General features: G+C 50.5%; 1 protein-coding gene across 1 annotated transcript in view; it reads right to left on the bottom strand.

Annotated features, from left to right (window-relative positions):
* Positions 1-740: 740 nt before the first annotated feature.
* The window catches only part of NTN3 (netrin 3), a 49,526-nt gene continuing 36,643 nt past the window's right edge, over positions 741-13,623 (bottom strand). Inside the window, exons 5-6 of the mRNA XM_056866295.1 lie at positions 3,708-3,782; positions 741-1,172 (exon numbers count right to left, since the gene is read on the bottom strand). Coding sequence (XP_056722273.1) covers positions 844-1,172; positions 3,708-3,782 — 404 coding nt within the window. The 3' untranslated portion in view covers positions 741-843. The remainder of the gene's footprint in view (positions 1,173-3,707; positions 3,783-13,623) is intronic.

Raw genomic sequence — 13,623 nt, forward strand, 5'->3', positions numbered from 1 at the left:
GCGAAGAGAGAGAGGGGTGGGGTAAACAGTGGGATCAGACAGCCAAGACGATGCACCTTCCGTGACCCAGCCCACTGTCCTGAAGGACACTTAGCTTTCGGGCGTGTTTTTTTTGTGTGGGAACGAGTTATGCTGCCATGATTTTCACCCCAGCCCGAAGCGCCATGGCCCCAATCTGCAGATCGAGGTATCCTCCTGAGCTTAGGAAGGGCCAAATCCAATTTCAAATGGAAACTGAGATTGTCAAGTCATCACCCAAAAAAAGCAAGCGAGAGAGAGAGAGAGACAGCGAGGAAACCCTCTGGTTCCTTCCTAGAACAGCAACCCAGGCGGCCCCAGAGAACCAAGAAGAATACAAGGTGAAGACGGCAAGCAAGCCTCTTCCGTCCAGCTCGTAATGTGGATCGAGGGCGTCTGTAATCTCCGCCAATGGGAGTTGCTGCGTGGGCCAAGGGGGCAGGGAACGGCACCCAAGACACTGTAAAGATATAGGAGAGGTAAAGTCCCACCCCGAGGAGGGCAGCGCTACCTTCTTCTTCCGAGCTTCTTCAGTGAATCGCCCTCCCCCAGACCTTTCCTTTCCTTCGCTCCTTGTTAAAGGTTTGTCATTACTGTGTTACTCTTAATAAACATTTTTTTTTAAAAAAAGGACCCACGCACTCATGCGCACGCACACATCCCCAAAGGAATCGTTGCCAAAATATACACTATACACAGGCGAGCTCGCCCAACCTCAGGATACGTATTATGTACAGAGTCTCTCGGATCAGTTCTGCCGACTGGAGTGCGGAGGGACCCGACGGGCAAGGGAGGCACCTATTAACAGCCAGGGGCCCGAACCCATCACGGTTTCAAGCACTTCCCCTTCTTCTCCCGCCTCTGCAGTTTCCGGAGTCGCCGGGTCCACGCGTCCCGCCACTGGATCACCAAGCTGTTTTTGTCGGCCATTAGTCCCGGCCGCTCGGCGGGGTTTTCGCTGATGCCCATCACCAAGTACTTCCTGGAGATTTGGATCTTGGGGCACTTACACGCCAAGTCTTTCATGTGGATCCACAGGAAGTTGTCGCCCCGCTTCACCCGCTCGTCCCGACACTTGTAGACCGAAAGGATGTTGACGGTGAATTTGGCCCAGTGGGCGACGGTCTCCATGTCTAGGACGTTCACTTGGACAACTGGTGGGGAAAACGCGAAGGAGGGAAAATTAGAGCAAGGTCCAGAGGAGCATTCGTGCTGAGCATTCAAGGCCATGTCCCAGTTCACGGTCGCGCGGTGGAACTCACGGCCACAAGATGTGGTGAGGGCCAGCAGCTTAGACGGCTTGAAAAAGGGAAACCGAGTCAACGCTTCGAACGATTGGCTTTTAGCTGGGGTGACTAAATGTAACCTCCACGGCCAGGAGTAATATACCTCTGAATTATTTCTGTAAAGGAGCAACAGCAAGGGAGGGGCTGTTGCTTTCATTCCCTGCTTCTGAGCTTCCTGGGGACACGTGGCTGGACACCGAGGGAAAATGGGTGTCAGACTAAATGGCCCTTTAGTCTGATTCACCGAGACTCTCCTTACAGTTCTGATTATAAAATTTTATAGGCATATCCTGGGGGTGAACGGCATGAGCCGTTCCTTGGGAAAATTTGGGCCTCGGGGACTGCCACACATTTTCAGTGATGTCGCTGCATTCAAGAGGACTAGAAACTTTACAGCGGCAGTTTCTACCATCACAAAGCTCTGCTCAGACTTATCAAAACCCACTGCCAGGCCAAGGAGCTGGTACTATAGAGAAAACCACATGAACACATGAAGCTGCCTTATACTGAATCAGACCCTCGGTCCATCAAAGTCAGTATTGTCTACTCAGACCAGGATCTCAGGCGGAGGTTTTTCACATCACCTACTTGCCTAGTCCCTTTAAGTGGAGAGGCCGGGGATTGAACCTGGGACCTTCTGCATGCCAAGAAGAGGCTCTACCACTGAGCCACGGTCCCTCCCAAAACCACATTGCTTCCGATCACGGTTATCGGCACGAAAGCACAGACTCCTCTGAAGAAGAGGGTTATTTCCCTTCCTGCTCTGCCGCCGCCACTCCGTCTCACAGCCATCCGACGGTGATTTCTATTCCCTTCTCACCTTGCCAAAAACATCTTTTCTGCCCGAGCCAAGGAGGTTCCCCGGGCAAGATCAATCACGGCCTTCTCTGCGGTGATCCTCCCTCTCTCCTCCAAAGAGTGAATGCTCGGGTGTCAGCGTGATTAACAACCTGCCGTCAGGATCCTCCCCGCCTCCAGCCCCGAAGCCCGGCTTCACACACATACCCATTCCTCTCCAGCCCTGCACACATGCGCACTCACCTTGCAAAACAAGAGGACAGAGAAAATGTCCTTTTTAACATATTTGGCAGACAGGCAGCGGCTGTGGGCGGGGGCAAGAAAGGGAGAGGGCATGGGATGCTGGAAAAAAAGGTTTGTTTTGGGGAATTTAAAGCGGGGGGAAGCAAGCCAGATCGGCTGCTTCGGAAGCCAGGGGTGTAACAAGCGTGGGGAACGTGGGAGGGAATATGTCCCCTATCGAACTGAAGACTTTACTGGACAGTCCTCCCCCTTCCCCAATTATCTTTGTCTCCCTGCATTGATAGGGTTGCCAACCTCCAGGTACTAGCTGGAGATATCCAGCTATTGCAACTGATCTCCAGCCGATAGAGATCATTTCGCCTGGAGAAAACGGCCGCTTTGGCAATTGGACTCTATGGCATTGAAGTGCCTCCCCTCCCCAACCCCCCCCCCGTCAGGCTCTGCCCCAAAAACCTCTCGCAGATAGCGGCCCTATGCATTGACCTGCTTTTGGTCAGGCCGATGACATGGTAATGCCAAACAACCTTATCCCAGGCCTTATCGATTATTCTTTTGACTTGCATGGAAATTCACTATCTGGTCTTGATGATATTTTGGTTTCCTTCTGCCCCATTCGGAGAAGAGATGCACCAACTGCGTGTCAGCTTTTTGTTCAGAAATTCTGAAATTATCCAAATGTCTCAATCCAAGCATGCTCAGATGGGGATGGGGGGGGGGGACCTTGAGCCTTCCCTTTGAGCCAGCGTGGTGCAGTGGTTAAGAGCAGTGGTTTGGAGCGGTGGAGTCTGATCTGGAGAAGCGGGTTTGATTCCCCACTCCTCCACACGAAGCCAGCTGGGTGACCTTGGGCAAGTCATGCTCTCTCAGCCTCACCCACCTCACGGGGTGTCTGTTGTGGGGGGGCGGGAAGGCGATTGTAAGCCGGTTTGATTCTGCCTTAAGTGGTAGAGATAGTCGGCATATAAAAAAAACCCAACTCTTCTTCTTCTTCATGCCATGGTAAGGCAAGGAGCTCTTTATACACTCCTAATGACAGCGAGAGCCCCTGTGCAGAACTAGATCCTTGACTCTACCACTTAAGGGAGACTCAAACCGGCTTGCAATCACCTTCCCTCCCCCTCCCCACAACAGACACCCTGTGTGGTAGGCGGGGCGGAGAGAGCGTGACTTGCCCAAGGTCACCCAGCTTGCTTCGTGTGTCGGAGTGGGGAAATCAATCCAGCTCACCAGATCAGCCGCTGCTGCTCATGTGGAGGAGTGGGAGGAATCGAACCCGGTTCTCCAGATCAGACTCCACTGCTCCAAACCACCGCTCTTAACCACTACACCACGCTCGGCTCTGTGTGCATCTCAGCTGCTTACCGTAATCTTTCTTGCAGTATTTTTTCATGTTGATCTTGTAGTTGCCCTTGGCTGGCTTGCAGTAGGAGTCACAGTCTGCAGAGGACACAAGAAAGGAAATGAGGACACAGGAACTCATAAGCGAGCTGAAAAGCCGCAAAGCCCTCGTCACACCCTGGGGGGCTCAGATATAGGGAATTCACGTATATAGGGCTTAGCCAGAGCATTGTGTCTTCCTGCAATGCAGAGATGCGTGGTAGCGCAAGGGAGAAGCAGCAGGCAGAACAGACGTCTACCCTTTCCCAGTTTGCTGAATCTCCTCTGTGAATCCCCCCCCACTCTTTTAAAAATTATTATTACTTACTTGCACAACAAATACACATAGAAATATATTAACAAAACATATACATAGGGGGACTTTTAAAAAGGCAAATGTAAAACAAGAAATTGAGAAAATGGACAATTTTTGCCTCCCTCACTCCTTTTAAAAAGTTTTTCCCCCCCTTAACCATCCATTTTGCAAGGATAACATCTCCCTCGTACCTTAAACATGACGGACCAAATTCCTTACAATGAAGTTTAGACTCAATAAAGGAAGCCACAGCCTTCAATTTGCAAGATCTGAGCAAGGCTGTCAGATAGGACATTTTGGAGGACTTTCATTCATAGGGTCGCCATGAGTCGGAAGCGACTTGACGGCACTTAACACACACACACAGGACAAAACAGTGGGCTATAGATCAAATCAAGCCTGAACTGACCCTAGAAGCTAAAATGACTAAACTGAGGCAATCGCATTTTGGTCACATTATGCTGCTCAAGATCAGTGGGCCAAGGAGCTTCTAAGGGATAAAGGAAAGAAAAAGGCAGTCATACTAGGAAAAATTGAGGGCAGCAGGAAAAGAGGAAGACCCAACAAGAGATGGACGGACTCTATAAAGGAAGCCACAGCCCTCAGTTTACAAGATCTGAGCAAGGCTGTCAAAGATAGGGCATTTTGGAGGACTTTGATTCATAGGGTCGCCATGGGTCGGAAGCGACTTGACGGCACATAACACACACACACAAAACAAAGCAAGAAAATTATATGCCAAGGAAACATCAGTTTTCATCTCGCAGGGAACAACTGCATACCTTTAAACAGGGAGCATCGTTTTATCTAAGGGTATGCTTTCTGGACTATTTTGACAAGGGCTGTCAGAGACAGCGTGGATGAGCGGCAAAGAACAAACGGGATGGTTCTCAAGAGACGGCAACCCTTTCAAAATCTGTTTCTGAAACGCAAAGGCTAGAAGCTGGGTTTAGAAGCAGCAGTTCTTTTTAAAGGGTACGCCAGGTTCTGCGGTGTGGGTCCCATGCAGAGCTGTGTGCACTGTTCTCTCACGACCCAGTATGTCAGTTTAACTTGCCTGGGGGATGAGAGAAAGAGGGCATCAAAGAAGGGGGGGAATATACAACCTCTCCAGGCATGCCAACTTGTAAGAGGAGAAAAGGGAGGAGGAGGAGAAAGCCAGGCGAGCCCAGCTGGGATTCGGCTGCTCCTGCCGTTTCCAGCCCATTTTCCCTTTTCATTCCTGCTTTTATGCTTCCTGCCCCAAATTTGTCATTGATAAAAAGAGCTCAGCATGGAGCTAATTCTGTCCCAGAGGGGAGGGAGCAGAGCCACAGAAGGCAGGCTGCCCCTTTCCATGGGTAGCGGTTTGGAGCGGTGGAGTCTGATCTGGAGAAGCGGGTTTGAGTCCCCACTCCTCCATATGAGCGGCGGAGGCTAATCCGGTGAACTGGGTTGGTTTCCCCACACTCCTCCACAGGAAGCCAGCTGGGTGACCTTGGGCTAGTCACAGCTCTCTTAGAGCTCTCTCAGCCCCACCTGGTGGGGAAGCCCTCCCAGGGTGTCTGTTGTGGGAAGGGGAAGGGAAGGTGATTGTAAGTTGGTTGAGTCTCCCTTAAGTGGTACAGAAAGTCGGCATATAAAAACCAACTCTTCTTCTTCTTCTTCTTCTTCTTCTTCTTCTTCTTCTGCTGCTGCTGCTGCTGCTGCTGCTGCTGCTGCTGCTGCTCCTGCTCCTGACTTCCAGGCGGTGGAAATAGCTGCTTTATTATCATGCAGAATTTCCCTCTTACAATGTCATGTATTACAGGCAGGAGCATTTATGGGAGAATAAGTACCGCCTGCCCATGGGCATTCTGCTAGCAAGAAATAACCATAGGATGGGTTCAGGGTGCTGTAAGTGAAACCAAACACCTATTAATGTCCAGCGAGCCGGGCATTATGGGCGCGCTGATAAATGAGCTGACCCATTTGTGGCGCCCCCCACGGCTGCCTGCAGCAGCCCGAGAGCTGTAGGGCAGACGACAGGCCGCGCATATATTGTAAATAAAGGCTGGCGAAGAACGGAGGGAAGAGGTGTCTGCGCTGTAAAGAAGAGGTTACGTCTTGTTGAGTCTCCAACTGCTATGACTAAAAACTTTTTTCCCCTGAGAACGGCTGACTATATTTGGAGTTACTGAGCTGGTTGCTTAGTCTACTTTTGCAGGGAGAGAAAGTTATCCCACACCAAAGGCACCGAGAGAGAGAGAGAGAGAGAGAGAGAGAGAGAGAGAGAGAGAGAGAGAGAGAGAGAGAGAGAGAGAGAGACCGTTTTTCACTGCTTGACTTCAGATATTTGTGGAGCAGTGACCCACAATGGCACCCTCAAGCAATGTTCAGAGCCAGTGGTTTCCACCACCACCCCGCTGTTTCGATGGCAGAGTTGCTGAGACCTTCAGGACTCCCGATTCCCTTATGAACACATGAAGGTGCCTTCTACTGAACCAGACCCGTGGTCCATCAAAGTCAGTATTGTCTACTCAGACTGGCAGTGGCTCTCCAGGATCTCAGGCTGAGGTCTTTCACATCACCTTCTTGCCTAGTCCCTTTAACTGGAGATGCCGGGGGTTGAACCTGGGACCTTCTGCATGCCGAGCAGATGCTCTACCACTGAGCCACGGCCCCTTCCCCTGCCAGTCTGTTTTCAACAGAGTTTGCTCCAGACTTAGGCAACAGCAAGATATACTTAGGCAAGAGACTAACAGAGGTGGTTTACCCTTGCCTGCCTCTGAGTAGCGACCCTGGACTTCCTAGGACTTCTCCCACCCAAATAGTAGCCATGGCTGACCCTGCTTTGCTTCCAAGATATGACGAGATTGGGCTAGCCTGGACCATAGGAACGCATCCAGCGTTCACCAAACACTGCCTATATATTTTTGAACATTTAACCGCCGCACTTGGACTAGAAGCTTTGCATCGCTTCAGTTCCTTTGCAATGTAGTCACCACTTTGCAACAAAGCTCAGGTGTGTGAAGTAGCTTCCTAAGGTACCCAACGATGCAGCGAATACTATATACTATACTGCAGGCGGCTGATATATCGGAAAAGGGTTAACCGCAAAGCCTCAGTACCTCTGCAACTTAATGGACGTTATTCAATCTGAGCAAAGACAGAGCTCACATCTGAGGTCTTCAAAGAAAGAACTGTCGGAGACGGTTCAACATTTCGAATGGTGGCAGAGTCACAAAGAATAAAATCTGCTGCTATTGAGTATGCCAGTACAAAAAAATCTTATATGGTCTAACAGGACACAATTATGAAGACTTCTGCTCTGTTTTTTCCCCCTGAATTTTATTGCCACCCTGGGGGAAAGTAATGGAAAAGAAGTGACAGAGGCTTGGAGGTAATTTATAAACCAGGTTGCCTCCTTCTCTGGCACCTTGAACACAGTGCCAAAAGCGTTCCAGGAACCAGGGAGCCCAGGAAATGTAGGTTTCCCAGGGAACCTAAGTCCTTGGTCCAAGAAACAAGTGGCTGGAATCTATGTGCCTCGCACCTGGGACTGTATTTCCAGACTCCCTTGCACCTGGGACAATGCTATTGTGCTTAGGGTAGGGTTTCCAGGTCCCTCTTCGCCACCGGCGGGAGGTTTTTGGGGCGGCGCCTGAGGAGGGCGGGGTTTGCGGAGGAGAGGGACTTCAAGGCCATAGAGTCCAATGGCCAATGTAGCCATTTTCTCCAGGTGAACTGATCTCTATCGGCTGGAGATCAGTTGTAACAGCAGGAGATCTCGAGCTCCCACCTGGGGGTTGGCAATGCACTACCTCCATTCATTGCAATCGGGTGTGCGCAGGATAAATACTCAGTGGATTGTGCATTGCATTTCCTCCTTGGGGACCTTCCAGAGTTGGCAGTGACCCACACCGGCCATCAGAACGTGTTGCAAGACGGGAGATGTGGGTTTGCAGAAAGGGGCACGGGGGGGGGGGGAGGCAGAAGAGGCCTGGCAGCTGTTTCTGGAAACGGAAACCGAAGCCAAAATTAATCGCCAGCGATCCAAATCAAGGAGACGCTGCCAGAACTTTGCGCGACCATAAATCTTTGCCCTTGTTTTGTATAATTATGATTTTTTTTTTAAAGCGTCACAAGATGTAAACTAATCTGCTCAGTGAGAAAAACATGTTTTGGGACATTTGGGCAATCTCTGGGCGGAGGGGTTTGAGTGGGGAAAAATAAAAGTTCTTTAAAAGGACTGGAAATTATTACGAAGATTATTTAGAAAAGCCTATAAAAATCTCCCCCCCCTGCGAGAGTCAGCCTGCACCACCCCCTCCTCTCCCCCAAACCAACGCTCTTCTGCCGCCTTCCCGTTCACGCCCTCCCGATGGAAAATGCCGCAGCCCTCCCCAGCAGACACCAGGAACGTGGCAATGATGTACAACGAGGGCCCTGATACAGACCACATGGAAACAGAGGCAAGGGTCGGCCCGTGCACACACGCCGGGGTGTGTGTGTCGGGTTGGAAGTGCGATCAGCACACACTGACAGGCCATTTATGCAAGGTCGATTCCGAGGCTCCTTTTTTAAAATCCCGACCTTTAAAACGACTGCCCCACTCGCCTGCTAACTTCGCTTGCATAGCCGTTGGCGTCAGCCGTTTGCGTAGCTAAGCCGCGGCTGGGATTCTGCATGCTTCCTTCAGCGAATGCGTCGATGCCGGGGCGGAGCAAGCTCAAAAGGTCGCGTTAAAGGGGCTCTTAAGAAAGGCGAAGCAGGTCTGCGTCTGGAGTGATGGTTCAGCGTGAAGAAATCACGGGGGTTATAGAAGCGGGAGCTCAAAACCCCCGGAGCCCAGCTGTTCCAAACCATCTAGCTGGGATTGTTCTTTTCTGCTCCTGCTGGCAAACTAGAGGAGCGTGCCTCTGATCTATCCCCATGCCTCTTTGTCCCCTACGAGCCTGAGAAGAGGGGATGGGGCTTTAAGTTTCGTGGACTGTGATATGAACAGGGGTGCAGGAACCAGCGCTGGGAGCTGTAGAGGAAAACTGTGGCGAAAGGGGAGAAAGACAGAAAGACAGCAAGCAGGGGACCAAGGCCAAAGAAAGAGAAAACTTTTAAAAGTCCTTTTCACAACTCATTTAATAAAAAATATACTTAAGGAAGGCAGGAAATGGTTTGTGGAATTAGTAACTTAAGGGAAAGCTCTTTCTTTCTTTCTTTTTTTCGTTCTTTCTTGCTTGCTTGCTTGCTTGCTTTCTTTCAATTTTGTGCACAGTTCCCTTTTCCAGACTATAAAATTAATTTCTCTCCACATTTCTGTAAAACGCAGAACGAGAAAAGAACAACCCATATTCATCTGATGTGGCCGGAGGTTGAGGGTATTAATGGTTTTCCATGCGAGAAGCAGGGAAAATATGGAAAGGCAGTTTGGCCTGGTGCGTTTTCAACAGGACTCCAGCATCCTAACGTCTCTCTGCCCGCAGGAACTTGGAAGGGCTCCCTTGCGGAGGGCTCTTGATGGATGCCCTGGCTTTGGCAAGCCGTTTCGGATTGCTGCAAGCCTTGGAGGAGCAAGCCTTCACGTCCTGCCTGCGGGCACACAGACGGAAGGGGTGCTTTTCGCAGTTAGAATAATAGAATCAGAGTTGGAAGGGACCACCAGGGTCATCTAGTCCAACCCCCTGCACAATGCAGGAAACTCACAACTACCTTCCCCCCACACACACCCCCAGTGACCAGAAGATGGCCAAGATGCCCTCCCCTCTCATCATCTGCTTAAGGTCACAGAATCAGCATTGCTGACAGATGGCCATCTAGCCTCTTCATAAACCTCCAGGGAAGGAGAGCTCACCACCTCCCGAGGAAGCCTGTTCCCACTGAGGAACCGCTCTAACTGTTGGAAATTCTTCCAAATGTCTGATTTAATTTCAACCCGTTGGTTCTGGTTCGATCTTCTTGGGCAACAGAAAAACAACTTGGCACCCTCCTCCATATGACAGCCCCTCAAGTACTTGAACATGGTTATCACATCCCCTCTCAGTCTTTTCCTCTCCAGGCTAAACATATCCAGCTCCTTCGACCTTTCCTCATAGGACTTGGTCTCCAGGTCCCTCACCATCTTTGTTGCCCTCCTCTGGACATGTTCCAGCTTGTCTACATCCTTCTTAAATTGCGGTGACCAAAACTGAACGCAGTACTCCAGATGAGGTCTAACCAGAGCAGAGTAAAGCGATACCATCACTTCACGTGATCTGGACACAATACGTCTGTTGCTGCTGAATTGCACCAGGACAAAAGCACGGTCTCCCACAGAGCAAACCTAAGCATGTATACTCAAGGAGGTGAATCCCAGAGGAAGCCCCGTGGCGCAGAGTGGTAAAGCTGCAGTACTGCAGTCCAAGCTCTGCTCACGACCTGAGTTCGATCCCGACGGAAGTTGGTTTCAGGTAGCCTGCTCAAGGTCGACTCGGCCTTCCATCCTTCCGAGGTCTGTCAAATGAGTACCCAGCTTGCTGGGGGTAAAGGGAAGACGACTGGGGAAGGCAATGGCAAACCGCCCCGTAAACACCGTCTGGTAAGGAGCCAGAGAAACAGAGGAGGGAAGCTGGAGGAGAGGAAATGAAAAGCAGAGTCTGCAACAGACTCAAAAGGTAACGTGAAGATGTTGCAAAAAGGAAGTGCATCGCCGAGCGGATTTTTCAGATGCAGAGAGCGCCAGACCTGGGCTGCGCACGTTAGTGTATCAATCACCGGGAGAGACCCTATAAAAACGTCAACGGATGTTGGACGGGCATCAGAGGGACCGCTTCATGAGCAACTCGGTGCCTTGCCTGTTCCTGGCATATTTCCTCCTCCACCCTCCCCTTCTGTCGCAACCTGCTTCCAATGGCCAGGACACAGCGCTGCACAGACTGAGAGAGATTTGGGGAAGGAGCCAGCTTAAGCTCCCCGGCAGAACCCTTTCTTCTACAGGAACACCCGCAAGCTCCAGTATAGGCCCCTTGTGAGCGCCGTTCTGTGCCTTTAGGACCTGTCATACATTTGCGGTCCCCCTGCTCGTTTTTCTTCTATGGGGAGGGCGGAAACAAACAGCCTGTGCACAGGGCCACTATCTTGAGGTGTGTGTGTGTGTGTGTGTGTGTGTGTGTTAAAAAGTCTTAAAATTATATGTAAACATATCCACTTGTAGCTGTGAATGCAGATCTTGTGGTTAAAGACCTCTATATAGTACATAGTATAGTACCTAGGGTTGCCAGGTCCCTCTTCTCCACCAGCGGGAGATTTTGGGGGGGAGCCTGAGGAGGGCGGGGTTTGGGAAGGGGAAGGACTTCAATGCCATAGAGTCCAATTGCCAAAGAGGCTATTTCCTCCATAGGAACTGATCTCTGTCAGCTGGAGGTCAGTTGTGATAGCAGAAGATCTCCAGCTACTCCCTGGAGGTTGTGTGTGTGTGTTAAGTGCCGTCAAGTTGCTTCCGACTCATGGCGACCCTATGAATGAAAGTCCTCCAAAATGTCCCTGTCTTGGACAGCCTCGCTCAGGTCTTGCAAATGGAAGGCTGTGGCTTCCTTTATTGAGTCGATCCATCTCTTGTTGGGTCTTCCTCTTTTCCTGGAAGTTGGCAACCCTAATAGTTCCTGATGTTGCAATCAGGGAAATTCTGGTCCTGATTTTTTTCTAAAATTATTTAAATGACACATCATTTGCCTTTCTATCATAAAGTTTCCTTTGGAACATGATTTGACGATATTATGCCCCAGAGACCTATGAACAAAAGACACCCCCACTTGCAGCCGGATCAATTTGCCCACTCAATTTCCACTAAAAACCAGCCAGATCTCTAGGAAGCCCACCAGTGGCGGATGAAGGCAACAGATGAACTATCCCCATCATCTGTTGTTCTAATATATACTGCTTCTGCACATGGAGGTTCCATTAATTCTCACAGTCAGCAGCCACTGATAGTTTAGAGTTATCCACCCCCCCCCCCACAAATTCAACTAATGCTCTTAAATGGCTGTCTAGGTTAGCGCCGCCTCCTGAATCTTGTGGGCTCAAAAAACCCCTTCCCCTCTCTGGTAACATCTGGGGGTCAGTTTGGGAGGGAGAGCTGGGCGAGAGGCGTTTGAAATTGCAAGCTCCGAAAGCCACCCTCCGTTGGTGAGTAAGAGAGTGAGAGGCAGGGTGTCTGGGACTTGTGCACGAGAGACGGAGGAGGGAGAGCGCCCGTGGAAAGAGAAAGTGGAGCGGCTCCAGAGTTGGCACGATCGCGCTGCCAAGCTCCGCTTCCATTAAACTTCCATAAATGTTTTCGCCGCTCACATTTGGCCTTGTCTCTCTCTGTGTGTGTCTCTGTTTGTTTAATGTGAAAGAAAGACGGAGTGAGCTCGCACATCTGGTTTATTTCTCCTGCCTTCCACCCCCCCTCCCCTCTTTTAAGGGAATATTTTGTTTTAAGAGAGATGTAACTTAATTAGGTGTTGCGGCTGCAAATCTTTTACTGCTGAATTCCTTCAGAGCCTTGCACAGTAGAATCGTGGGCACAACAAAGCACCGGGGAATGCGAGAGAGATATCCCCCCCCCCTCGACCCACTTTTGGCTCGTGAAGATGCAAATTGGATTCTCCTTGCAACTTAAGTTATCTTGCCTGCCTGCTTGCCCTGGTCAAACGGGAACTCCGACTAGGATTTCATGCCTGGAAGGTTTGCTCTCTATATTAGACAAGGCAGGGAGAACAAGCCAACAAGGCAGACGAATTGCAGGGAAGGGGTAGTATATCGTCAGGTCGAGGCAGCGACGCAGCATAGTTGACACACCCGAGTCACTCCAGAATCAGACGCATAGTTAAATTGTGGAACTCCCTGCCCCAGGATGGCTGCCAACTTGGAAGGCTTGAAGAGGGGAGTGGACGTGTTCATGGAGGAAAGGGGTATTCATGGCTACTAGTTAAAACGGATACTAGTCATGATGCATACCTATTCTCTCCAGGATCAGAGGAGCATGCCTATTATATTAGGTGCTGTGGGACACAGGCAGGATGGTGCTGCTGCAGCTGTCTTGTTTGGGGGCTTCCTAGAGGCACCTGGTTGGCCCCTATGTGAACAGACTGCTGGACTTGATGGGCCTGGGTCTGATCCAGCAGGGCTTTTCTTATGTTCTTATGTTCTTCGGTTGGGCGGGGAGCTGGCGTGATACTTGCTCATCAATCCCACCCTCCCATATGCTGGCCTTGCATGCCTACATTAGAACAGTGTGTGAAAAGGAGCTGCAGGGGAATCAGACACCCCTCTCCTGCAATGTTAAGGGCCAAAGCCATAGAAGTCCAAGAGTCACAAAGAATCCACCGCATCCCTAAGTCCAACACTATCTGAGGAGTGATGCGTACAACCGACCTGTCCGGTGAAGTGGCTATTTCCCATTGCTTGTCGTTAACAGAGCCTGTAATTTTGTGTGCCGCCACAAACCTTTTCCACGTGAGGCTGGGCTGTGGTGCAGCGTGAAACAGGGCAGCGAAGGCTCTGGGAAGTGACTGGAAATGGAAAGGAATTCTGCTTCTTTTTGCTGAGAAAAGCTACATCCCCTCTCCCAAAAAAAAAACCCCTGGGCCTCCAGATTCACCCCAGGAT

The sequence above is a fragment of the Euleptes europaea genome, chromosome 21, assembly GCF_029931775.1.
Source record: "Euleptes europaea isolate rEulEur1 chromosome 21, rEulEur1.hap1, whole genome shotgun sequence".
Taxonomy (NCBI): Eukaryota; Metazoa; Chordata; class Lepidosauria; order Squamata; family Sphaerodactylidae; genus Euleptes; species Euleptes europaea.